Source organism: Equus caballus, chromosome 14 (assembly GCF_041296265.1).
Source record: "Equus caballus isolate H_3958 breed thoroughbred chromosome 14, TB-T2T, whole genome shotgun sequence".
Classification (NCBI taxonomy): domain Eukaryota; kingdom Metazoa; phylum Chordata; class Mammalia; order Perissodactyla; family Equidae; genus Equus; species Equus caballus.
The window spans coordinates 99,051,491-99,078,157 of NC_091697.1; the positions used below are offsets into that span (position 1 = coordinate 99,051,491).

General features: G+C 36.8%; 2 protein-coding genes, 1 long non-coding RNA gene and 1 other non-coding gene across 12 annotated transcripts in view; 3 read left to right on the top strand and 1 right to left on the bottom strand.

Annotated features, from left to right (window-relative positions):
• The window catches only part of XRCC4 (X-ray repair cross complementing 4), a 236,406-nt gene extending 233,608 nt beyond the window's left edge, over positions 1-2,798 (bottom strand). For 2 of the 8 annotated variants that reach the window (XM_023618042.2, XM_014730787.2), the window contains exon 1: positions 2,517-2,703. The gene's annotated coding sequence lies outside the window, so the exon portion shown is untranslated. Of the gene's footprint in view, positions 1-2,516 lie in introns of all 8 variants that reach the window. The other 6 variants (XM_001504637.5, XM_005599586.4, XM_005599585.3 and 3 more) reach the window with 6 other exon arrangements.
• A 7-nt stretch (positions 2,799-2,805) lies between these two features.
• On the top strand, positions 2,806-25,758 carry TMEM167A (transmembrane protein 167A). 2 transcript variants are annotated; one of them, NM_001286854.1, is given in 4 exon segments: positions 2,918-2,971; positions 14,609-14,718; positions 19,797-19,831; positions 25,119-25,758. In NM_001286854.1, coding segments are annotated over 4 exon segments (219 nt in total). In that variant the 5' UTR covers positions 2,918-2,968; the 3' UTR covers positions 25,190-25,758.
• On the top strand, positions 8,968-13,873 carry LOC138917355 (uncharacterized). The gene is made up of 3 exons (XR_011425206.1): positions 8,968-9,089; positions 10,969-11,083; positions 13,738-13,873. It is a non-coding gene; the product is annotated as an uncharacterized lncRNA (long non-coding RNA).
• Positions 16,580-16,714, top strand: LOC111767993 (small nucleolar RNA U109). The gene has a single exon (XR_002799955.1). It is a non-coding gene; the product is annotated as a small nucleolar RNA U109 (small nucleolar RNA).
• Positions 25,759-26,667: the final 909 nt, after the last annotated feature.

A 26,667-nucleotide genomic window follows, 5' to 3' on the forward strand; every position in this document is an offset into this window, starting at 1 on the left:
AGCTGCAATTTGAAATAGGAGGTTGAGGTAGGCTTTGTTGAAAAGTTGACACCTGAGCAAATACATAAAGGAGATGAAGGAATTAGTTGTATGCATGTCTGGGGAAAAAGCATTCCAAGCAGGTGAAGCAGCCAGAGCAAAGGTCCTAAGGTGGAAGAGGGCCTAGTGTGTTAAGAAACAAGGCAGCCAATATGGCTGAAACAGAGTGAGGGGGAGAGAATACAGAGGGATGAAGTCAGAGAGGTAATTAATGGGAAACCAGATCATGCAGAGTCTTGTAGGCCAACGTGAGGATGCTGGCTTTCACAGTGAGTCAAATGAGAAGTCATAAAAGGCTTTTAAGCAAAGAAGTAATGTTACATTGGTTTTTAATAAACTTTTTATTTTAGAATAATTCTGAACTATAGAAAAGTTGCAAAGATAATACACAGTTCTCATATACCCCTGACCCAGTTTCCTCGAATATTAACATCTTATATTACCACGGTGCATTTATCAAAATGAAAGAAACCAACACTGGTGTATTACTACTAACTGAACTCCAGACTCTTCAGATTCTACCGGTTTTTCCAATAGTATCTCTTGTCCCAGGATTGAATCTAGGATAACACACTGCATTTAGAATCTTACATTTTAATACAATTTTTTACTTATATTTTAACAGTATCACTCTGGCTATTATATGAGAATAGACTATAGAGAGGCAAGGACTGAAGAAAGCAGGGAGATGAGCTAGAACACTATTACTGTAATCCAAGCAAGAATGATAGTGACTAATAACAGACATCCAAGAAAGAGATGATCAGTGTACTAATGACAGAAATAGTAGGAAATGGTCAAATTCTAGATATATTTTATAGAGAGAGTTAACAGAATTTGCTGATGGATTTCATGGAATATAAGAAAAAGTAGAGTCAAGGATGATTCCAAATACTTAACTTTGAGTAACTGGCTGTATAGTGTTGCCATCAACTGAGATGAGAAGAATGGTACAGGTTTGGGGGGAAAAAGAGTTCAGATTGTGACATTCGAGTTTGAGATATCTTTAAATAAACAAGTGGACATGTAGAGGCCAACAACTGGATATGTAAGTCTGGAATTCAGAAAGAGGACAGACTAGGAATATGACTTTGGGAGTTGTCAGTATACAGATGGTATTTAAAGTCACTAAGACTTGATATCATCAAAAGAAGTATAGACAGAAGAAAAGAAGAGAATCAAAGATTGAGCACTGGAACACTTCAACAATAAGAAATCAGGAAGAACAGAAGGAAGAGTGAGAAGGAGCAACCAATGAGGTAGAAAGAAAACCAAGAGAGTGTGGTGTCCTGGAAATCAAGTGAAGAAAATATATCATGGAGAAGGGAGTGATCAACTGTATCAAAGGTTGTTGATAGGTCAAATACAGTCAGATCCAAGAATGATCAACACCTGGAGATCACCGGTGACACTAACAAGAGCATTTTGGGGGAGCATGGGAGCAATAACCATGTTGGAATGATCTCAAGAAAGAATAGAAAAAGAGGAATTGTTTGGAGCATACAGAACTCACTAGAAGATTTTCATTTAGAAAAGCAAATAAATGGGTTGGAAGTGGAGAAAGGTTAAGGAAGCATTTAAGGTAAAAGAAACAACACGAAGATCAAGCAAAACTTTTATGGGTCTTAATCTAAGAGCCATAGGGGAAAAATAATAAAGCACGGGGAGACAAACACTAGAACACCTCAACCTCAGACTATGGAGGCTATAGTCTGATAGTTCTATTAGAGAAAACAAGCAGTTAATTAAAACCATTGTCTTTTAACATATGTGAATATCAGTGAATGAAAAAAAGGTAAATCTTATAAAAGGAAACCACCAACATTATCAATAGTAGATACAAATTAAAAAGAGAAAAGGGGGAGAAAGTGGTCTGGTGGTATAAAGACACTACCAATTTAATTCAAAAACCTTTTAACTGAGTTCCCAAGAACTATGCAAACTGAACACGTCAAAGCGCCTGTTTCTCAATCTAAAATATGCGAAGACAAAAACGGGTGGAAAATAGAGCCTCAACTAATGTGATAATTAAAATTAGAGGAAGCTAAATAATACTACTACTGATTTAAAGTTGGCATGTGATTTGTCTTGCTGGTGGATCACTTCTGTAGAGTGACCTAATCAACTACTGAACTCAGGAACGGCAGGTCCTTCCCATTTGTTACCACAGAAAGTTCTTTCCTGACCCCAAAGGGCCTAGTACGTTTCAGCCCCAGATGGTACCCATCTACAGTTTACAAAAAACTGGGGAATGGGGGAGAGAGAAGGCCAGTGTTAGAGAAATGATCCAACAGCCTACTCAGCACAACTCTCCGGATTCAAGCGTCCTCCTAATACCGCAACCATTACAGGGCATTTCATAGGCGTTCTGCATTCCAAACAAACCTTCAAGTGCCAAAGGACAAAATAAAAAGGGGCCCAGCAGGTGCACGCCCTGCATCCCCGTGAGACCACAAACGGAAGGCCCAGGAGCTTACACATTGAGGGGGATCCGAGCCGGGAAAAATCCGCCCACTGCGAGGTTCTTGAGGGAAATAAAAGGGAACTGAAAAAAAAAAAAAAGAAAGAAAAAGAAAAAAAGAAAAGGACTACGGATCACTATTACTTAAAGACGCAGCCACCACTTCCGGGCCCTACCTCTCAGAGACTCCACTTCCGGTCTCCTCCAAAAGGCCCGCTCCCACAGACAGAAGGCCGGAGGCCAATGAGAGCGTCATTTACTTCCGCAGGCCCGCCTGACGTCATGTAAATCCCGCCTTTTCCGGTAAAGAGGAGCCTATCCTAGCGCCTGAGTCGCACGGCTCAGGAGGAGGAGCTCCGACGGGCCCAACCGGATGGCGGGAGGGAGCGAGGAGGCGGGCGGGGCGTGCACGCCTCTTCCGCCCTGGGCCCGGAAGGGTGATGTGGCTGGGGCTTCGCCGGCCTCACTATGGTAAGAACTGGGGCTGTGGGGTCGCGGCTGAGTTTGGTGAGGGGCTGTGAGCCCGAACTAGGGCTGGGGGGTTGGGCGGCGTCTCTGGGCCCGCGGGCCAGGGAGCTCAGTCCCTAATTTGCTTCTCCCGGGGCTCGGAGGATGCACAGGCCTGGGAGCCATGTGGCCCTTGCAGCCCCACCTGGGAGAACCAGGGAGATCGCCCAGGAAAGACCCCGGGGTCGCGGAGCCCTGCTCCTCCCCCAGCGGCCACTTTCTTGATTTATTTCGAAGGAATGCACTGGTTTGGCTGACTTTGCCCGTCCCATAGACGCTGTGGTCTTTGGCTGTTTGAGGCATAAGAGCTTCTCGAGTTTGCGCTTGTTCTTTTGAGTCTCCTTAGCTTCCTACGGGCCTGACCCAGGGTTTATTTCATTCCTCTCAAATAAACCCCAAACTCCATCCCTTACTGTCACCTGTTGAATTAGTGGCCTTTCAGGCCCCTCTTACTCCATTCTCTCAAGCTTAAAGATGCTACTTTTCAAACTATAGGTTTTAATGATTGGAGTTCTCTGCAGAGGTGGTTTTTCTCCTAAGAGCTTAGTGCACTTGGAGTGGTGTCTGGCCTTGGGCCTTCCTCATCTCCCCACACATTAGTAAGGTTGTATGTATTATTTTGTGTTATTGCAGCTTCTTTTGATAGTTTGGGCCTCTTAAAAAAGCTTGAAATAAATCATAAAAGTTCACAGAAGATGCTTACATTTCCAGGCTGAGAAAAGGAGGTACATAAAGCCGGCGTGGCCAAAGTGCAGATGTCGTAGTCAATGGTGTTAGTAAAATCTTCCACGGTGTGTCTGAAGGCATTTTATCTTTGTTATGGTGAATGAATGCCTCTGCAGCAGACCCTCATGCTGAGTTTATGAGGTCCACGTGCCCGATGTTATGTTTATGAGCATATTTCTGGGGAAAGGATGCCTGCCTTTTATTAGAGTATCAAAAGCAACCATGACCCCAAAACTGTTCTGTGAAAAGTTGCCAAGCTTGTGTCTCAGAGGCTCCTGCAAAATCCCATACAGCACGAAACTGTTAGACATTTAATCGAAAACTGGTTAATTGTTGCTTGCTCTAGGCCTGCTACTTTGATGATAGCTGGGGCATAAGTCATAGTCTCTCTGCCGAGAAGAGAAGAGGGCAGTTTATTGGCAGGTTATTCCTTCCTTGGCCAAGGATATTGCCAGCTTCTTTCCCCACCTACCACATGGTAGCATGGATACACTTGCTCTTAAAGAGTGTCATTAGTGAGCTGTTATTTAACATAGAAAATTTGGTTTCTTTTTCTATTTAAAAAGAGTAGGGGGACCGTCAGTCTAAATTCTTGTATATCTTCTTCGAAGCTGAAGTTGGGTTATCTTGCTCATAGTAAAAGGCAAAGGTATTCATATTCTTCTTTCCATCGTTTCATTGTCTTATGTACTAGCTAAAAGCAACACATATACTTTGTTTAAGATCTACGCTATTTAAACTCTGGCCTTCCTTGTTTTTTCCAAAGTAACAATAATAGCTCTCATTTATTAGCACTTGATATGTGCCAGGCTGTGTTTGAAAAGTCAGTTTATAGGCATTGTCTTATTTCAAGCTCTAGAACAACTTCTGAGTAGATATTTATAGGTGTAGGAAGTCAGGCACAAGGAGACTGAGGTGCTTGGAGTCGCACACCTAGTAGGTCATGCAGCCAGGATTCAAACTTATTTTAATGTCATATGCTAGAGATCTTCATGCTGTTGATAATAGAAACAACATAACTGAAGATAAAACATGTCTTAGTGATGTGTTGCTCTCAAATATGATATGCCAGTCAAACCTAGGTGGATAATGGAAACAACTGCCAGATGATTAGTTGTTCATTGCTGCTCTGTTCTTATGAGCTTAGGATGTCAGCATTTTACAGAAATTACATTGTAGTTGGAAGAGCAACACAATACGGTTTCTTTTTGAGTTTGCACCTAAACCTTGTATATTTGTGAGGTAATTCAGTACTAATGACTTAAATCTGAATTACTGTATTTTAATGAATCCTTTTTTAAAATGCATTTCAAAGCCACAAAATACTTCTTAGCAGTAATAATTTACAACTGTCAGAGCATAAGCAGTCTAATTATTATATCACTTATGAATTAATATTTTTAAGGACTTCAAAATGCTTCATTCTCTCTAACTCTTAACATCCTCCAAGATTCACTCAAGTTTCATCTCTTCCCAGGAAGCCTTCCCTCCCCCTTCTATTTTCTTCTACTTCTTTTAGGTATCCATTTGGGCATCTATAGTCAATGTATATACCTCTCGTGTCCCTCTAGCATAGCACTTTATCGCAGAAAACAGCAAGGAGTGTTGCCTGTATTTCTCCCATGTCTAGGCAGAGTTCTTAGAGTAGAGACTAGCTCTTTTAATCTCTACATCATAGTGTCAATTCGAGTTAGTACTCGAATGAGAGTATGGGGGTATAAAGTCATGTAAAAAAACATGCTCATTATCTTTAAGGATACTGAATATACAGTCCAGTGGGGAAGATTATTAAAGAAGTAAATTCCATGTGTTATCTGCCAGGATGTAGAGAGACACGTAGTGGAAAGAGCATAGGCTTTAGACTGAGCCAAACATCCTTACTTGGTTAACCTGGGGGGGTTTATCTTCATTTCTTCCTCTTGCTGTAAGTGACTTACAGATAGTCTCATTTAGTGCTCATAAACCCTACAAAGTAGGAGCTATTGCCCACGTTTTATATTTAAACTGAGTGTCAAAGGAGGGATATGAAATATTTTTCCTCGTCTTGTAGCAGAGCTATGTAGAAAATATGTTAGAAACACAGAGGAAAGAGGAATTCTGGCTGAGAACTGCTAGGAAGACATCCCTAAGGAGGTGACACTGACCTGTATGTTTAAGAGTGAATAGGGTTTAGGGAAGGAGTCATTAGCTAGAGCTGGGACAATGTTCTCTATCCTTTCGGTAGATAAGGAAATGGCAGTTATGGAGACAAAGGGCACGAAGTTGAATAGTTGCTTGGAGACTTTGTGGCAGGAATAGAAATTAAGCAATGAAATGATGAGAGATGAGATTAGAGACATTGGGGCAGATCTTGAACGAGTTTGTGCCATACCAAGGGCTTTATATTTTGATAATGTTTAACTGCTTACTTGATAAAGGCTTTTGGCAGGAATAAGTATGGTGTTCCTTTTAGAAAACCAAATGGTAACAGTATGGAGAGTATATTTAAATAGACGAAGATTAAAATGCGGGAGAGCAGTTTAGAAACAAATGTAGTGGTCCAGGTAATAGATGAATGCCTCAACTCTTGACGATAGTAGTTAGATTGAAAGGAAAGGATAAATAAGAAGGTCATCTTGAAGGTGCTTAGTGAGGGGTGATGAAGCACAATCCAGTTTGGATGGTCGATTGGATTGGAAAGAAATATTGGTTAAGCACCTTCCCTGCCAGTCACTTTACAAACAATGTTTTATTAAAGACTTAGATTATGGACCACATTGTACTTACGAAGGAAACAGCTCAGAAAGGTTAAGTGTCTTTCCCAAGATCACACTGCTTATAAATAGTGAAGCTAAGATTTAAACTTAACAACTGTTTGTCACTAAATCTTGTGCCCTTTTTGTTATACAATAATGCCATTAATTCCACAGGAAATTCAAGAGGAAAAGCAAGGTCTATATGCTTCAGTGGTTGGGGGTGGGAGGAGTGGGTTAAGATGATAATTCTGTGGCTACTCTTGCTTTTGCACCATCGGCACATATGGCGGCACAATAGAAAGGCAAATATCTTCTGAGTATTATAAAAGTAGTTTTGACCTCATAGACCCATGGAAAGGTTCCATAAACTACACTTTGTAAACCAGTGCATTAGGCTAATAGGTATCTGTTGTGGATGCTGGTCCTCTGTATCGTAGTGCCTTATAACTCTGACTGCAGGTAAAAACTCCCAGGGAGCTTTGAGAAACTATAGATGCTCAACAAGTTCAGTCCAAATTTCTGGGCATTGATTGTTTTTAAAAGTTCCAAGTGATTCTAATGAGTAGCCAGGGTTTATACTGCGTTTGACTCCATGTATTCGGAAGTTTTTCTATTTTATCCATCTTTGTCTTTTCTGATTGCATGGTCAGAGTACCTTTTTTATAACAGGATTTGCACTTTTGTCCTGCAGAATACTTTCTCTTGTCAAATCATTTATCAAGGACACACGTAAAACGTTTGTTTCTTCGTTTTTTTAAAGTCTCCTATTTATCAGAGTTATACGTACGCTTTCTCTTGTTAACACCTTTGGCATCCTTTTTGCTTTGTATTTAGATCTGATGTGTCTATAAAGTAGCTCCAAAACCACGCAGCACAAACATAGCAAATGCATTCTGGGTACCATGGCAGTAAGATGAAAATCAACACAAATGCCCGCCTCTTGCCAGTGGAGAACAGAGTTGAGGTGCTTCGACTCTGGACAGTGGCTTTACTCATAGCCACGAAAGTTCTTAATTTTAAATGGAAAGTGTGAGTAGAGAAAGTCTCTACATTTTTGAAACAGGGCTAGTGAGATCAAATGCTATTTAATCCAGCCCCCTCATTTTACAAGTGAAAGAAATTGAAGCATAGAGAAGCTGATTTATCCAAGGACAAATATGTATGCTTAGATTGTTTCATTAAGTAATTAATAAATTAATTTCAGTAAATAATCCAATTTTTTTAGTGGCCACTGGTGCTAAGAGACAGGTGATGTGTTCTTAACATTGAAACATTAAGCAATCCTGTTTTCTTGGTTTCAAATTAAACCAGGATAACTTGCATATTTGGTACAATATCAGTGCTACCTTCAGTGAGCCACAGAGGTTGAACTTAAGTGCTAATAATACCAAAAGAAGGTGTTAAATATTTCTGTATGTTAGTGGAAACCTTTTCAATCACCTGTGGTCACTTACCTTGAGCGAATGGGGTGTGTGTGTGTTTGCACATTTACGTACAGGCTTACATTTGTCCGTGCGTTTCCATGTTTTCCATTTTAAGAGATAAGTGGTACATATGAATTTACAGGTAGAAACTAGTTGGAAAATGCTGACCTGACCTAGATTCTAGATTTGTAAATAATAAAATCCTGACCCGCTTTTCCAGTGCTGTATAATTTTTATCACAGTTAAGTCAGGAATGTCATTTCTGGGTTTCCTTCCACGTCCAGAGAGGGCTAAACAACTTTAATTTTATATAAAAGCAGTAGGTATTATAAAACAGGTAAAATTGTTACTATTTGGAATTTTAAAAATTTAAATCTTTGTTATTCAATTCTTGTTTTAAAGTAAACTTCAGATAAACTGGAGGGATTAATATGTCAATAAAAATTTAATTCCCACATAGGAGGCAATCGATGCATAAAGCAAGCCCTTAATCAACAAATTGCTTAAAGAATTTGTTTGATGATCCTAAAAAATAAATAAGCTACGTGATGCTCAAGTGATCCAGGACTAATGAAAATACTGTAGGCTTAGTCAAAGTCTTTTCTGCAGATTAAGTATGGTTAGTAAGCAGTCGTTGAGCACTCTGGGCAAACCACTGTTGAGCATCTTATAATGTATATTTCTGCCACTTTTCCCCTTGTTTCTTTCTTTGCGCCTTTATACTACTTGGATCTTTTACCTTTTTTTCCCTGTGTTGCTGTGTTTTGGGTGGTTTCTTTTATGCAGAAGTATTTTTATTTATACATCTAAAAACAAAACCCTGTATTGAATTCTTCCTCTTATATCCAAACTTATTGAATATAGGTTTGACATTCAGGAATAACTCTGAAAATAAGAAATTATATCTTTATAGATAAAATAATAAAAGTTGAATCTGAAATAAATATTCCTAACTTTTCCATTTTACTTGAGAATAGAGAATGAAAAAGGTGTGTTAAGGGGCCAGCCCCGTGGCCTAGTGGTTAAGTTTGTTGCACTCCGCTTATGCAGCCCAGGTTCAGTTCCCAGGTGTGGACCCTCACCACTCATTGGTGGCCACACTGTGGCAGCAACCCACGTACAAAATTGAGGAACATTGGCACAGATGTTAGCTTGACAAATTTTCCACAGGGAAAAAAAAAAGCGTCAACATTACAGGTAATTTCATGTTTCGTCTACTATAGTGGTAGCCAAATGAAAGTCTGAATTATTTTTATTATTTCAGGTGGCATAACAAATTGTGATTTACTTAAGAATGATTATGCAGAGTAACTGACTCATCAAGTTTCTTTCTTTCTGGTTTGGATAAATCAGTACAGTAAAGTTAACTATTTGAAGCATATCAGAAGCTCACATTAGCTTATGATATTAGTGTGATGGGTCAGGACTGTGGGGGGATAATCAAAGGGCCTTTGGATAAAAGTAGTTTGAGATGTCCATTGCCATTTTTTAGAATAATGAGCATAACTGAGAGTACTGGTCAGAGGTCAAGACAGGCTGCTGTATTCCACAGCTCCAAGGTTACCATTCTGATTGTGGTTGAGATTGTGCTCCAGAGGGTGCCACAGGCAGCCCTGAGTCTAGGGAATGTTACTGGATACCTCACTATAAAAAGGAAGTGGTTACAGGTGTGGTAGACAGAATGGCCTTCCCAGCACCCACTCCCACCTCCCCCCCAAAAAGTAACACTGTGACTATATTATCTTACTTGGCCAATGGGACTTTGCATGTGTGATGAAGTTAATAATTTTGGAATGGGAAGATTATCTTGAATTGTGGGGAGAGGGGGCAATTTAATCATAAGAATCCTTGTAAGAGAGAGGCAGGAGGGTCAGTCATAGTCACAAAAGAAGTGACTGCGGAGGTCAGAGTGATGAAGGGTCACTAGCCAAGGAATGCAGGGAGCCTCTAGAAGCTGGAAAAGGGAAGAAAACAGATTCTTTCCTAGAGCCTCCAGAAGGAACGAATTGTTTTGTGTTTTAGAACTCCTTAGTTCCCATGTGAGTTATTTAATGTTTAATAGTTAGCTAAATTTATTAAACTGGATAGCATGACATTGTATAACTCCCTGACACTGTCACAGGGTGTCCTCACTGAAAATCAGGTATACCTTAAATTTGAAAATTATTTGAGATTCTAGAGTTTTCTGGCAGCCAGCTTGCCTACTAAGTCATCCAGACCTCTGAATGTCTCTTAGAAGTTAGGTGGAATCCACATACTGCCGTGTGCAAGCACCTCAAGGCTGGCTGCTCGAGAGAACTTCCTCTGAATTCCAGTTGGTGATAGAAGGAGATTTAGATACTAAGGAAATTACCTCAGGCCTTTATTTTACGCTACAACCTACGCCTTTAACATAAACTTAAGGATATTTGCTTCCTTCTGGATTTTCCAAATATCGTTGACAATTAAATAAAAATGCAAAGCAGTGTGTAGAGGTTTCTCTTGAATAGTTAATAAAATATTCAGCAGTCTGATCTATACTTTTAATAACATGCATTATTAATCTGGAATCTAAGTATGCTCTTGCATTTGTTAAAATGTTCATTTGCATTTGTTTCAAGTTCCTGTTCAGTCAGTATTTTTCAGTGGCTGCTGTGCACTGTTTTATTCAGTTGGCACTGGGGAATTGATAAGCACCTCAGTAAAATAGAGGAGAGACAGTACTGTGCAGCTAGATGGGTGCTATCATGGGCAGGTATGTGTGTGACACATACGTGTACAAAGGTCCTGACTGCTCCACGTGGAGAGTGGCCAGAGAAGACTTCGTAGAGGAGGTGACTCAAGTTGAGACCAAATGGCTGAATCAGTTCGCCAGGCAGGAAAAAACAGATGGCATGTGCAAAAACACTACCTTGAAAAAGATTTCATGGTTTAAAGGATCTGAAAAAAATTAAACATAGTCAATGAATTTTACTTGTCTTATCACCTTTTTCATCATCTTTCCCTCAAGTTTGTGATCGAATGTGCTTTTTTCTTAGCTTCCTCCCTTTCCTTTAATAACATTTTCGCATTGAAAATCCCAATTATTTTTCTACAGAACAGGAACATCTGTTTCCTTTAACCATGAGACTAAAATTGTATATCAGCGAACAACAGATGCTAAGCATTAAGAGGAATGCTTCGGTAGGCCAAGCAGCGGTCGGCTCATGTCTGTAAGTTTGCAACACTCTTGACATGAGTCTGAGTACATCTAAGAGACTTATCCACCTAAAATAATTTGTTTAAATTTTAGGGTCTATAAATGCCAGGAACAAAGTTGTATGTATCGTATATTGCATACTTGTAAATGGTTTTCATTTGTAAATGGTTTCACACACAAATATCCTTATATATACACCCCACTTCTTTAATAATAGGCATGTTTTTAAGTGCCTCTTAAACTCTTTCATTATGAAAACAATCCAAACATACAAAGGTAGAAAGAAGAGTTTAATGAAGCCTCATATGCTCAGCATTTCATCATCAACCCCACACCTCCCACCACACACACACTGGATTATTTAGAAACCAATCCCAGACATCATATCATTTAAGCATGTTTCTTTAACAAGTCATTCAGGAAAGGAAAAAGTACACATTGCAAAATCATGAATTCAGATACTCCATTAGGAAGATGATAAACCTACTTTGCAAATTTCTTTTCCAACCACTTTACTACCTGAATGCTTTGCTTAATACAGTAAGTCTGTTCATTATTCCTTGAACATGGAAATTCCTGATTCTGTGAGCATGTTTTCCATGCTTTTGTCTCTTCTGGAGCCTCTCTATTCTTGGCCCATCTAATTGTGCCCTTTCAAGGCTTAACTCAGTTCCTGCTTTCTCTTTGAACCTTTTCGTGACTTTTCTTTATGAAAACAGCATTTTTTTGTCAGCACGGCTCAGGCATCACTTACATATACTATAATGAGTTGCTATTTAGTTTTTAAAATATATGTCCTGTTTTAACTCAATTATAACTGCTCTATGCCTCAGTTGTCTTGTATAAAATAAGGGTATTAATAGCATCTACTTCAAATATATGAGGATAAATAAGATAATCCAGAACAAGCACTCAGTGAATATGTTATTGTTGTTATCTATAAACTCCTGGAGGGAAGGAATCATGCTATGTAACTTTTTTAATCCTGTGTCTAGCCTCATGCCCCAGACAGGGTAGATACTAAATACCTGTTTAGTTATGTTGGCTGGAAGGAAGTCTGTGTTTTATATTTTATGAGGTTGTTATCAAATTCTATTTATCACTGTATACATGTTCAAAATATGGCCTTTGAGAGATCATTGTGAGATACTGTATTTTCTATCTAGAATTGACCATTAGAGTTCATTCGTTGATTTATTTCAAGTGATAAAATGTATATCACTTGCTTTTACAGATGCAAAATTAAAACCCAATTCAATTAAAAATCAAGACGTATTAAACTTTACTCTTGCTATATCCATGAAGAAATGATTTGCATAGAAAAACAACTATTAAAATAATAATTACAGATCATTTTTCTTTATCTTTTTCAGACCATAAAAGTAACACTTAGAAAATTTGAAAAATCCAGAAAAGTTGAGAATTAGATTAAAAACTTTCCAGAGATAATCTCTGTATTCTCCCTTCTTCTTTGCATGAAAGTTTACGTGTTGCATGAACGTTTACATGGCTAAAGATATGCTGATTGTGAAACCTTGCATGCTGGTTTTCCTACCACTTAGCATTGTACATAAGCATTTTTTTGTCTTTTGTTAAGTATTGGTAAATATAATTTTTCAAAAATGTACTGAATAATTAGTAAGTATTATAAAATTGTATAAAGGGTTAAAAAATATGACAATTTTGACAGGACTGATTCTTTTTTTAGGATTCTGGCTATTATTTCTTTTTCTGTATGCACTTCAAAATTAGTTGTCTATTTCAAAAATAATTTGTTGGTTTTGAGCTCACTTTAAATTTATACATTAGCTTTATGATGTTGCCTTCCAATATAAGAACGTGGCATATACCGCCTCATTCTGCTTTTATGTTCTTCAGCATATTTCAAGATTTTTGTCAGCTTTGTCCTTTGATGCCAGTGTTGCATGTTTCTTGTTAAGCGTATTGCTAGATATTTTAGCTTATTTTCTATTTGCTATTATAAGTGGAGTCTTTTTTCCATTATGTCTTTCAGCTAGTTGATAGTATAATTATGAAAGCTATTGATTTAATTATTTTAATTATGTACCCAGCCACTTTACTCAGTTCTCTTATGGTCTGTAATCGTTTTCCACTAGATTATTTTGGGTTTTTCAGGTAGCATTCATCATTTGCAAGTAACAATTTTGCCTTTTTAAAAACATTTTTGTGGGGCCAGCCTGGTGGCGTAGTGGTTGAGTTTCTGCTCTCTGCTTCAGTGGCCCAGGGATCATTGGTTCAGATCCCTGGCGTGGCCCTATGCACCACTTGACAAGCCGTGCTGTGGCAGTGTCCCACATACAGATAGAGGGAGATTGGCACAGATGTTAGCTCAGGCAAATCTTCCTCAAGCAGAAAGAAGATTGGCAACAGATGTTAGCTCAGGGCCAATCTTCCTTATCAAAACAAATTTTGTAACTCTTACTCTTTGTTTAACTCCTGGCTTTCAGGAAGTGCTTCTAAGTTTACTAAATAAATATTGCTGGCTACTGTGTGAGATTGATGTATTTTATCTACCCATATATAATGGAAATGTTACTCTTTATTATATTTTATGTAGTATTCCTGCACTTTTAAAGGTTGTTTTGGGGGTTTTTTGTTTTGTTATTTTATTCAACCATCCCTTATTGAGCTCCTACTGTGTGGCAGGCACATAGTCAGGTGCTGGAGATTCAGAGTCTGAGAAGACATTGTCCACTCTTCAGGGATAAGTATTATAATAAATGGATAGCAGTTTGCTGTGGAAACAGAAAGGAGAGTTCTATATGAAGTAGGAGAGGGGAGGCAGATGAGCCCAAGGAGACTTCCTGGAAAAGATGATCCTTGAGCTGAACTTTGAATGAAGTAAGATGACCTCCATTTTACTTTGACTGGAAACCTATGATTTCCTATGATTCCTGTGTTAAATGTTTTGAATAACTTTTAAAGAATCAGCAGTGAATGAGCAAGTACTTTTCTTTCACCAAAACCTGATCGCCTAATTTTAGTCAATGCATGGAACATGATTGCTTAAATTTAAAACATTCTTATCCTAAAAGAATTTCAGAATTGAAAGAAACTTTAGCCAACATTTAGTCTATCTCCCCACTCTTCTTCCAGTTTTACAGATGTGAAACAGAGACTTAGAGAGGCTAATTGGTCAACTGAAGTCATACAGCCAGCTACTGGCAGAGCTTGGAGAGTCCGTGTCCTGCCTCATAGTCGGGGCTCCTAGGACATCTGTGTTAATTACGTATTGATTCAGCTTTGCTGAGCTATTTTGGATTCATATTCTTTTTGTTAACGTTTTCAAGTTCTTGGATTTAGAATTTTTGTTGCACCTTCTGCGTTCCTTAGCCCAAAGAATGGAGAAGAAATTACACTCTTGCAGCACCTCAAGATTTTGGTTTTTAACTGTTCTCAAACATGTTATTCTGTTTGCCTTTTTGAAGAAAAAAGTATGATTCTTAACATAGAATTGTCTGGCATTTTACCTATGCAATTTTTCTTGTGATATTAACTTTTATTTTTCTCTTTTTAGTCTGCCATTTTCAATTTTCAGAGTCTGTTGACTGTAATCTTGCTGCTTATATGTACCTGTGCTTATATCCGATCCTTGGCGCCCAGCCTCCTGGACAGGAATAAAACTGGGTATGTTACTAATGATGTCTAATCACCCAAATTAGTTTGTAACTTACGTTATTTCCTCCCTTTGTTTTTTAAAATCCAAAAACTTTGTATTTACAGAATCTCACTAAATAAGATAAGTATCAGAAGTGACCTGAAATGTTTTGGACTGAAGAAAAATATATTTAAAAAGATATGACAGATTTTTTTTTTCTGGGACTAGAGATACAATTTAGTACTTTCAAAGGCAGTATTTGGCCTTACTTTGTATAGAATAATTAGTAAAGTTGGTTATCATATTTTGAAAGTATTAAACAGTTTGCAGGTGCTGTGTCCATAAAAATAATGTAGACATTCCCTCTCCAGTCCAAGATTGCGCTAATCATATAGGCTCCCTGTCTGTATCAGACCGCAAACATCTTTGGAGAAGTTTATTTAGCTTACTTAAAACAGTAATAAAGAAGCCAGCCCCACGGCCTAGTGGTTCAGTTCGCACACTCTGCTTCAGTGGCCCAGGTTTTCGCCAGTTCGCATCCTGGGTGTGGACATGGCATTACTCATCAGGCCATTCTGAGGTGGCATCCCAAATAGCACAACCAGAGGCACTCACAACTAAAATATACAACTATGTACTGTGGGGCTTTGTAGGGGAGAAGAAGAAGAAGAAAAGAAAAGACAAGATTGGCAACAGTTGTTAGCTCAGGTGCCAATGTTAAAAAAAAAAATTAAGTCTTGGATATGTCATATTCCTTTTAATTATACATTCATACCCTGGAAAGATTTAAGCTTAATATACCACCACAAAGAATTAAAATTTTAAAGTGCCGTGTTCCTAATACAAAAATACATGTTGAATTCAACAAAAAAGAAGAATACATATAAAAAAACAGAGACTGTGGTAAAAACTATGTCAACTTTCTTTGCCTATTTATTTATTTATTTGTGAATTAATATTTATTAATTTGTATGAATAATTGTCCTAATCCTTTCTTGATGAGAGCCTGTACCTCACTTAATGATTTTGCGAAATAAAAGGATGAAATAGAATACTTTTCATAGGAATAATAATCATCTCCAGCACCTTTTTTTGTTTTTAATGGAAAGAAAAGGGTCAAATTAGGGTCCTGCAAGGTCAGACTCTGCTTTTCCACTAATAAAAAGCCCTTACAAGAAGCCAGGTTGTAGATATCCAGCTATGAGAGTAATAATTTCTGCTTCTCTTTCCTTCAACTCCATTTATCATAGTTAGCATTTATTCAAACATCTCATTATCTAAATCATTTAGCTTTTGTTACTATTCCTTTTATTTCCTTTTGTTACCAATTATTTGAACATGTATAAAGGAATAAGTAGAACCTCTAACTAGTTTTGAATATTGAAAATCAGTAACCCTGTTTCAGTAAACTGATAATCTGTCTCTATTAACCTAAAGGATTTTATTTAACCTACTGAAGGTGAAAACAGATGTGACTTGTCCTTCAGTTTTCTGACACTGCACCACTTCCCTTGTAGACACTGCCTTCCTCGTCATTTCACCTTTTTCTCTGAACTCCTGTTGCACTTAGTCTTCAGCACTCAATTTAATACTTTGTCTGTTTGTTAAATTATATAATCTTATTTGTGGCTTAGTTGTGCATGAAGCTTTTCTACCCAAGCAAATGGTTTTATTTCTTCCATCCCTTCCTCTGCAACCCCCAACTGTTAACTTACAGTTAAAGCATAAGATAGAAACCAGTAAATATTCTCATTAATCAGTTGCTTGGAATTCTAATATAATACATAAACTTCTATCTAAGAAGATAAGTGTTTATTTCATTAAAGAATAATCACATAGTCGTAGAATAGAATATTTGTACTTTTCTGATGCTGTTATGAAGAAAATAGGTTGCATGTGGAAATGTCTGCTCCTCATTCCTTTGGGGGCAGGAACACATCCGTATCATGCTACAGTAAAAAAGGAGTTCTCAGGGCTGCCAACCTTACAGTAGAGGTTGAGTAGTAGTATATTTCTCCTACATAAGGGACCGAAGAAATAGCATGCCTATTTTTATATTTTAAAGTATATACTGATACAGTTAATTGTTTGAAAGCTTTTTTAAGACTTTATTTCTATCTATAGAAATGTTTAGCCAATTTTATTTTGACTTGTCCATAAATATTTTCTGCAGAAGAAATTTTTATAGGCCATTGTTCTTTTCTGTCATAATACATATTTTTATGAGACTCATAATAAACTTTTCTTTCATTATAGTGAGTATTTCATGCTTAAGTGGAGATGTCTAGACTAATTGAATAAAACAAGTTTTTGATGACTTCACTGTTGAAAATAACTTAATTTTTTGCTGCTTCAAATAATATAGAACTAAGAAAAAGATTGCTACTTTGTCTTGTTTCCTATTTTCATAGACCTGATAGCTTTATCAGCAAGTATACTTAGTGCCTTATAGCCAGAGAACTAAGCAGCATAATTGTGTTGGTTTTTGCCAACTAATAAAGTTCCTGTGTTTTAATAAATAGCATTTGGGATATTACAGAAATATGTCAAAGGAAATATGTGAAAAAGGCCAAAGTGGTACTGATAAATCTCTAAGTTGCCAAGCTAGGAAATTTTTATTTTATTTTATTTTTATTTTTATTTATTTATTTATTTATTTGAGGAAGATTAGCCCTGAGCTAACTGCTGCCAATCCTCCTCTTTTTGCTGAGGAAGACTGGCCCTGAGCTAACATCCGTGTCCATTTTCCTCCACTTTATATATGGGACGCCTACCACAGCATAGCTTGATGAGCGGTGCCATGTCTGCATCCAGGATCTGAACTGGCGAACCCTGGGCCGCCAAAGCAGAACGTGCACACTTAACGGCTGCACCACCCGGCAGGCCCCGGAAATTTTTTTTGTTTAAATAGCTTTCAATATACTATGTTCTACCAATTTCCCAGTGATACTTTGAGTTATTTCTAGAATATCAGGCCTGAAAAGACCTTGACTGTCATCATATGGTTTCAGACTATGTTCTGTGGGGCTCTAAAGCTTCCCATTGAGGAGTTTCAGGTGTCCTGTCTCTGAGTCCCTCAATTGGAGTAGCTTTAAATCAGTAGTGCATGTTATAATCAATATGTTTTTAGAATCAAGGAACCATGGCATTGCAGATCACTAACCAGTGTCTTCCATATTTTGATAAAATGTAAGCGGATTTTAAGTGACATCTGGAGTTATTGTACATGTGCCTTTAACCTACATATTACTGAATACAGCGCATTAATCACTAGTCTGAAGACTGTCTGTAATAACTCACTTAATCGTTACAACAGCGCTATGAGTATGAGTGCTTGTAAAGAGAAAATAACTTGCTCACAGTTACGCAGCCAATTAAGTAGGACTGAATTTAGGCACGGTCTGGCCCTTATATTATCCTACGTTGCTTTCAGGAGTATAGATGGTTTTTGTCCTTTTATTCTTTTTTTTAAAGATTTTATTTTTTTCCTTTTTCTCCCCAAAGCTCCCCAGTACATAGTTGTATATTCTTTGTTGTGGGTCCTTCTAGTTGTGGCATGTGGGACACTGCCTCAGCGTGGTTTGATGAGCAGTGCCATATCAGTGCCCAGGATTCGAACCAAGAGCACAGTGGGCCTCCTGCAGCGGAGCGTGCGAACTTAACCACTTGGCCACGGGGCCAGCCCCAATGTCCTTTTATTCTTATAGTAAAATCATTTCATCTGTCAGAATGTCCATCTTTTAAAATAAACCTGTGTTTTTGCCCATTTTATTTAATCTGAACTAAGGGACTTTGTGCTTTGAGGTCAGGAAGTTATACATCAGAGGAGGAACATATATAGAACTTAATTGACCCAGTATTTTATTTCAGTCTTAACCATTCAAATATAATGATTCATTAGCCATCTTTTTGAGCAAAAAAAATGTAGTATAAATTTCCCTAGAATTTAAGTATTATGATTTTGCTATGCCAGTCCTAACTTACTGCAGTAGGCAATGTTAATTTATCTTGATTTGTAACCATGGGTAACACCGTTTATAATTCTTTTCTTTTGTTAGACCAACAAAATAGCTGTCTATAGTTTTTTTTTCAGATACCTCTAATCATTGATTGGCTCAGTTGGGTTTTTGTTTAAAAGCTGGTTACTTTTTTTTTTTTCCTTTTTCTCCCCAAAGCCCCCCGGTACATAATTGTGTATTCTTCGTTGTGGGTTCCTCCAGCTGTGGCATGTGGGACGCTGCCTCAGCGTGGCCTGATGAGCAGTGCCATGTCCGCGCCCAGGACTCGAACCAACGAAACACTGGGCCGCCTGCAGCGGAGCGCGCGAACTTAACCACTCGGCCACGGGGCCAGCCCCATAAAAAAAAGCTGGTTACTTTTTATACATGCCAAATAAGTGATAGTATCCATATAATATATATTTAATTCATAATATATCCATTCATAAAATTGAAATCTATATCTTCCGTCTAATTCTTATTTCCAGAATATATGTGTTTTAAATGCTGTATTTGATTAACTCATACAATGTCCTAAACTAGAGTTTTCTACTTACATTGAAAACATACATACATATTTTTGTTTTCCTGCTTATTGAATGACATAGTTATGTAAATGCTATCATTGGAGTTTTTGATTATAGGTCATTTAATATAGAGCTACATTCTATGAGTAAGGTTTTTTAGTATGAATTTTATTTTTTAATATAAAAATTCATCTCAAACCAACTGTGTTCATTTACCATTTCCTCAAAATTAATGTTTATTTAAATTGGCATATGTGTTTTCTGCTTTTGAACGTAAAGCACTTGAAGTTGACTGTTAATCCTACAAACGCTTGTACAAATTTTTGCCACTCTCACATTAATTTACCCTGAGTTTAACCTATGACATCAAATATATTCCAATTTGTTGATTTTGATGGTTGATCAACTATTTTATTCTACTTTTCTACATAAATGGTGGTTTGACAGCAAACAAATTTCAGTTTTGAAGCAAAGCATCCGAAGTTAAAATGCTAGTATATGATGAATTGTCTACGTGATACTAGGAAAATGATTTACCTTTCCGTAATCAATAGCTACTTTTTTCTTTTTTATTCTCTGTAGGTTGTTGGGTATATTTTGGAAGTGCGCCAGAATTGGTAAGTATCTGTCTATGATCTCCCTCCACTTATTCAGCTCTAACTTGCTGGCCACTTTACTTACGTCATATTCACACATATCAAATATCAGTTTTAAAAATGCAGGCTCCCCAATTTTGTGCATTTTTGCAAAATTTTGTAGCATTCCAGCAAACTCTTTTCCTTATGCTATTTAAACCTAGACTTGTTTGATACGTCATAATACTTCATTAGCAGTGAGATGGAAAATATAAGAAAAATCTCTGTAATTCAGATATCAAGTACTATCCATTTCTGGTTTTGAGGAGATTTCAGACAAATGTGTCTAGTTTTATGCACACACATGCTTATAGTATAGAGCATGCTGTGTGTGCTATTTTGATAACTGAGAATGAATTCCTATCTAATGGAAGGCCTGCTAAGCAACTAACTAAGCAGTCATTTTGTTGCCCTATGCTAAATCATAGAATCTTATTTGTTGCTTTTAAAAAACATTAACTGTTTTTGTCTGTTGAAACCATGTGGTCACAGCTGAGCTTTATTCTGACTGATTAAAGTTAAGGTAGATGTGGTTATCTTCTAACTTTTCATAATAAGATGAGCAGCATCTTAAGTATGTTTATATTTAGGTAATACCACTCTTGTCCCATCGCCCTGGGGCCCGTCCAGTGGCATAATGGTTAGTTAAGTTTGTGTGCTCCACTTCGGCGGTCCAGGCTTCACAGGTTCAGATCCCAGGCATGGTCCTGCACACCACTCATCAAGCCATGCTATGGTGGTGTCCCACATACAAAATAAAGGAAGATTGGCACAGATCTTAGCCCAGTGACAATCTTCCTCACCAAAACTGGATAAGTAAAATAATACTCTTGTCCCATTCCCCTATGTATACAACATTTAACACAGTGCCTAGCACATAGTAGACTCTCGAATGCTTGGTAAGTGAATGAATTAAAATGGATTTTATTCCTATAATTCACCAATATTCTTGAATAATAGATTATGGTTGTACACCACAAAATGATGTTTCCGGTCAAACAATGGATCACATGTACAGTGGTGGTCCCATATAACCCAGGTGTGTAGCAGGCTAGTGTGTATACCACTAGGTTTGTATAAGTACACGCTACAATGTTTATACAACAACAAAATTGCCTAATGGTACATTTGTCAGAACATATCCCCATTGTTAAGCAATACGTGACTGTATACCCTTTTTAACATGCGAAGTTTCAAAAAACACTTCAGGGCATTTGTTCTTATATACGTGGATTGAAAATGAATATTTCTTGTCCTCTTTGGAATTTACATGACCCCCTCAAAAATTGTTTAACTTTAGTACTAAAGTCAATTTATTAAATTATAAATGTATAATTTATAAATTTAATGAATTATTAAATTTAATAATTTAAATTTATACATAAGTACTTTTTTCTTTCATAAAGCTGTCAGGTTTCATAATGAAAATATTTTTTCCCTGTTTGGCGTTTAGTCTAGTTAGCCAGTCTGACGACAGCCTGAGTTCCCCAAACTAATCTCTTTAAATAGGATGGGGAATTTAAGAGTCATCTCCCTTAGATAAGCTGCGTTCCTTTTAGAGTATGATGCTTTATTTTGGTTTTCACTTCTCAGAGATGTGGAACATTTTAGAAGATGGTCCATAACAAGAAACAAAATTGATTAAAGATTGAAAAATACACTAAGTTCTTGTAATATTTAGAAATTTTTCAAAGAAGACCTGAGAATTGATATATTACATCTGAAGATACTTATAGGCATAATCTAGTCTCAGCTAAGGACTAAAAATTAGTTGTACAGGTTTCAAATTCTTTAAAGCATCTTCTAAGATTCATGTATTGTTAGCCATTGAAATAATTTTGAGAGAGCAAATTTTCTTCCCTTAAGCTTTTAATGATAGACCCATTATCAGTGGAAGTTGTAAGCATAGTACTAAATTACATAGAAGTCCTTGTTAAGTCGCTTATGATGACATTATAAAATTCCTTGGCCTCTTGGGTTTCTTGCCATAGAAAATGATAGTATAAGCATAAAGAGCTTCACAGAAAAGTGCTTCTTTCAAGGCCCTCGTTCTAATATGTTGACTGTTGAAAACAGACGTCTTTCAGAGATGAAGAAATTCAGCGTGCTTTTAACATGATAAAGTGTCCTTCCTCAGTGTTCTTAGTCATACTTTATTATCTCTTACGGTGATAGGCATGAGAATGTTTCTTTTGTGAGAAATATTATTTACCTTAGATTGGTAAAGCACAGATAGAGCCTAAATAAATGGTTATCAATCTGGGGACATTTACAATGTCTGGGTTCATTTTTGGTTGTCACAGCTAGAGTCGGGACATATGGGTATAGGTCAGGGATGTTGCTAAACATCCCACAGTGCACAAGACAGCCCCTCACAACAGAATTAGCCCAAATTGTCAATAGTGCTGCAGTTGAGAGGGCCCAGCCTAGATTTATAGAGGTTTGTGGTACAGACTTATCTGGCATGCAGTCATGCTCAACAGTTGCACATCCTGAAATAACAGAAGAAATCGTAAGCACTTCAAACTAACCGAGAAGAGAGAGAAACAAAATAGCACCATCAATGGCCAATGCTGATAGTTTGTGGTAAATGGAAATATATGTAAACTAAACTGCTTGCTTCAGAGCCAAGTCACCCAGAAAAAGAAAGAATATTGTCAAGGAACAGAGTTGTAAGAGTACCTCCAGAAAACTGCAAAGAGAGCACGTAATGGAAGAGCAAGAGAGTTTGGGAGAATAGAGAGAACATCACTGTATTAGCATAATACTAAATATTCATTAGTAAAAATAGAAAAGGTCTGGAGTTAGGAGGCTGAGCTTTCATCTCAGTATTAAGTCACTAACTCATAAATAAAATATTAAGATATCTTAAGTCCATTCTACGTAATAAATTAGAATAGTATGCACACCTCCATTCAGTAGCCAACCCAGGTGACCCTTCTGTTCATAAATATTATTTGAAAGTATAGCTAAAAGTTTAAGACATCTAGATTGTAGCTTTCTTAATTATTTACTGTAGTATCAGCTGTTTCTATGTCTAATTGTAAACCATCTTTTCTTTTTTTCTTGTTCATTTATTATTGCCATTTTCCTCTCTTATCTGTATGAATGCCATAGATTAAATGGTTCAGTTAAAGTATTCATTCTTGCCAATTATGTGAAAGCATTAGCTTTTCATTTTGGCAAAGTGGCTTAGAAAATGTTGATGCTGATATGCTGCTTTGTCAACCACAAGCTCCTCTCTTATCTTGACACAATACATCCACAAGGAAAGGATGCAGTTTTAGTGGGAAAGGGCCTGGCGAAGTCATCTTATCACGTTACACATCACATTACAGCAACTGTTTCACATTCACTTATACAGAACTAAGACTAGACAAGAAGTAACATTCTTACCCAAGTTCACCAAGATGTTTACCTCTGCCGCATGGCAATCTCTTTCAAGAAAATTAAAAACAGGAAAATGAAACCCATATGTAAATTATAGCATTCTAAGTTAGAGGAAGAGGAAGAGAAGAACTTCCCCAAAAATTGATTTCCAGCAGATAGAAAATTTAGGACAATATTAATTTCTTCTTTTAGGTATTTAATGAGACTATATTAGACAGTGGGAATATCTAACCCTAATAAGATGACAGTCCTGCTTATGAAATCTACCTGAAATTTGTCTGAATGAGTTTTTTTGTTTTGCTTGGTAACTTGGGTTTTTTGCCCGCAAAACAATTAGCATTGCTTACAAGTGATGATCCAAGGTATTTTTTAGTTTTAAAAGATTTTTTAAAAGATTTTTATATTGCATCTAGTTCTTGTTTTGCCTGCCACCCTCCCCCATCAATGTGTGGGCCTCAGAGGCAAGAACTTTATCTAGATTCCTATGTACACCTCTCCCATAGTAATAATCATATCATATCCAGTTAAGATAGTGGTATTCTGAGAACACTCTTCTCTCACTTTCTAGATTTTCCCTTAGCTGAAAGGCAGTCCATTTAAATGTCTATGGATAAAAAATACCAAATGTTTATTTTATTTATATGTGTCATATTTTCTATGAATATTGTCATTGAGCAGACAAAAGATATAAATTTATGAACAGTGCGACTGAGCTCAATGAGGAAGCTCTGAAGATGACAATGACCTTGAAGATTTTCATTGGTAAGGGTGGTGAAGATTGCCATTTTCCAAAGGTAGTTAACTTGCTAAGTGAAACATGGAACTTAGTTACTGGGAAAGAGCTGATTTTAAATATCGTAGAAAAACACAAGTGAGGGGAGTATAAACTATCTCTACGAGAGGACACCAGGTGCACACTCAGGATTCTCTCCAGAAGTAGCCCGTCACTCTTTCTTCTTCCTTCTTTCTTTCTTATGTGCCCTCAAGGGAACATATAGATGCCTGGTGCTTTGTGGAATTGTACAGCTTTGTGATTACTGAAGAAACAAGAAAGAACAAAGGAATTTGAATTAACTCAAAATCACAGCATCTCTAACTCTTTGCAAGACAATTTCACAAGCCAACTTCAGGGCTTCCTGCAAAGGACAGTCTTCATGTATAAACACTTCTTAAACACATGTGAAATTGACTCATACAGAAGTGGTTGTTTTAAGTTCTACATTTCTAACCCAGAGTAATCATATTATAAAAGATGTGATATGAAATCCATCTCAGAAAGTTTTTCCTAATATGTTTTTATTAAGCATTTTATTTTATATACATTTTCAAAATGTAGTTTTATTGATCAGCCTCTGTTCATTTTTCATCCACAAGTGCTTTCTTTTGTTCCTCCTTTAAAAAATGTCATGAGTTGCTACCAGTGAGGGAAAAAATTATGGCTAAAACGTGTATGTTAAATTTCTTTTTTTAGGTGGAAATTTTCCTTTTATACAGGAAAAAATAAGCAGTATTTCTTTGGCCTTAATTGAGTTGTTCTTGATTGTTTCTCTTGGATTTCTATCCTACATTCTGCATTGTATTTTTTAATACTGGTTTTACCCAGTGGCATGGGAATGGCACATTAAGAGTTTTCTAAACACATGATAAAGAAATGTCTTAGAAATAAGTCTGTATAGTTTAGCTCTTTCTATATTGTACTTGCTTTTATATTGCATCTAGTTCTTGTTTTGCCTGCCACCCTCCCCCATCAAATGTGTGGGCCTCAGAGGCAAGAACTTTATCTAGATTCCTATGTACACCTCTCCCATAGTAATAATCATATCATATCCATGTTAGCCACTCAGTTAATCAACATGAATGTCTCCCTTTTTTTCAACAGGCGAACGGAAGAGTCCCTATGTTGCAATATGCTGTATAGTGATGGCCTTCAGCATCCTGTTCATACAGTAGCTTGGAAAAATGCCAGAATTTGTCATCAGATTTCAATATGAAAAAAGGACTTATCTGCAGAAAATAGTGGAAAGAATGGTTAACCTTTTTATCTCTGAACATTGAATGAGATAAATTTCCAGCTGCTGTTCTCTATTTTTGTTATTGGACCAATGTTCTATATAAATAATTAGGATGCAACCATTTAATACTCAGAGTTTGATATGTCTGTAACAATCAGCCTCACTCCTGTCACTACAATATTACATTTGCAAACATCATTCTGTTGTGTCAGATACCAGTTTTTAGTGAGGTATCTCTAAGGTACATAGAAAACAAAATTGGTAAATTACTCAAGTTACTTTCACTGTGATTTGGAAATGGTATATCTTTATAGAATGAGGCCTTTTTTAGACTAGCTTTTTTATTGAAAAAAGAAAGGTTCAATTTGTGTTGGTAAGGATTGCATTCATATTTAATAATGCTTGCTTTTCCTCTGGCCACACCGTTTTGAGCATTAACCAGAGTACCTCTACTCTTAGCAAACTGTAGCTTATTACAGTGTTTAAACTATTTAAAACAAGCCTATGCAGTTCTTAAGGAGGAAGATAAATGAGAAGTGATTTAAGAGTAGTATTGCTAAAATGTTCATATTTAACATAGAAAAGTTTAGAATAGCTGACTGGCTTAGAAGCCTCTGCAGCCTCTCTGGTTAAGTATGGATAAATGTCTTGAGCATAAATTTGACCAGCTAACTGTCATTCTCTAAACAAGACTGCATTCTTAGAATGAAAAGAGCAAAACAGAACACTTACAGAATGATAATCCTATATATGTTTTTCTTTTTTTATTTTTAGTGTTAGGTCTCCACTTATTTTAATTGCTCCAAAATGCAAACTGTATTTTTTGTTGTTTTTTAATACAGCACTTTAAATCTAGTTTATGTTTTGTCTGTCAACTTGAACTGGAATCTCTTGTGTAACTTAGTAGGTTATGATAAACAGTTTTTAAATCTACTTATCCATATATCATGGCGTATGTGTCTTTGAGCTTTGTTAATAAAGGAGAAACTTCAGTAGTTTTCGTTGAGGCAAGAGGACCATTGGGAATGTGACTTACAAATCTTGCAGTAGAGCCGTTGTTTTAAGTTTATGGTTAACATTTCTTAAGTTCAACTGAAATTGAGTTAAAATTTCAAAGCTAAAAGGAACTTACGTATCTTAGCTAAAAATTGCCCGTTATGGATGGCATTAATTAAATATTGTTTTCAGCTATTAATTCCCCATAAAGGTAAAAAGGAATCCTTTATTCTTTTTCTTTTAAGAAAAGAAAATTCTTTATCATTATTTTAAAATGAGTCTGCCAGTAGCTCTTTCTGCAGAAACAAAGTATGGAACTGAAAGCCACCTATTTTTAAAGACCACATTAAACTACGTGGGAAGAATTCTAGGAAATATCTAAAAAAAATTTTTATGTGTTGCTTGCTTTTTTTTACAAAA

What these genes read in the sequence shown, in the direction of transcription:
- TMEM167A (XM_070232803.1), top strand. Translation starts at nt 2,874, where the DNA reads ATGGCGGGAGGGAGCGAGGAGGCGGGCGGGGCGTGCACGCCTCTTCCG. An exon ending in GCTTCGCCGGCCTCACTATG is followed by an intron (nt 2,972 to 19,796) that starts GTAAGAACTGGG and finishes TATTCTCTGTAG; the next exon opens with GTTGTTGGGTATATTTTGGA. An exon ending in TTGGAAGTGCGCCAGAATTG is followed by an intron (nt 19,832 to 23,917) that starts GTAAGTATCTGT and finishes GTCATTGAGCAG; the next exon opens with ACAAAAGATATAAATTTATG.